At 44.6% G+C, this 303-nt stretch overlaps 1 protein-coding gene across 1 annotated transcript; it reads left to right on the top strand.

The window, feature by feature from the left end:
- Positions 1–29: 29 nt before the first annotated feature.
- T265_12406 (hypothetical protein) lies at positions 30–296 on the top strand (the record flags this gene model as incomplete). The annotated part of the gene is made up of 1 exon (XM_009179994.1): positions 30–296. One exon carries the CDS (start codon positions 30–32, stop codon positions 294–296), a length of 267 nt encoding a protein of 88 aa, XP_009178258.1.
- Between the last annotated feature and the right edge of the window lie 7 nt (positions 297–303).

Below are 303 nucleotides of genomic sequence, written 5' to 3'. Positions count from 1 at the left end.
GGGAGCACGGACAAACCCTCAGAAAAGTTATGGCAACCTATGTGTTATCGTTTATCAAGCTATTGTTAACATACTTCCACGATACCATCTTCAATGAAACCTCTCATTTCGACGCGATCGAATCGCGCAAGAAAGGAAGTCCTCAGATTGAACAGATCTATTCTGCGACTGCCTGGAACCTAAACCTAACCCTAATGCTACGGCAAAGCTATGCAATGCTGAATTCAGATCAGCCTTGTGGAGTGTCCACCAAACCAACATATGGTCGTGATAGCTCTATAGTTGCTCCAGCTTAGAAGGCAA

This window comes from Opisthorchis viverrini (genome assembly GCF_000715545.1).
Source record: "Opisthorchis viverrini unplaced genomic scaffold scaffold33594, whole genome shotgun sequence".
NCBI classification, from domain to species: domain Eukaryota; kingdom Metazoa; phylum Platyhelminthes; class Trematoda; order Opisthorchiida; family Opisthorchiidae; genus Opisthorchis; species Opisthorchis viverrini.
This window is presented reverse-complemented; position numbering and strand designations above follow the sequence as displayed.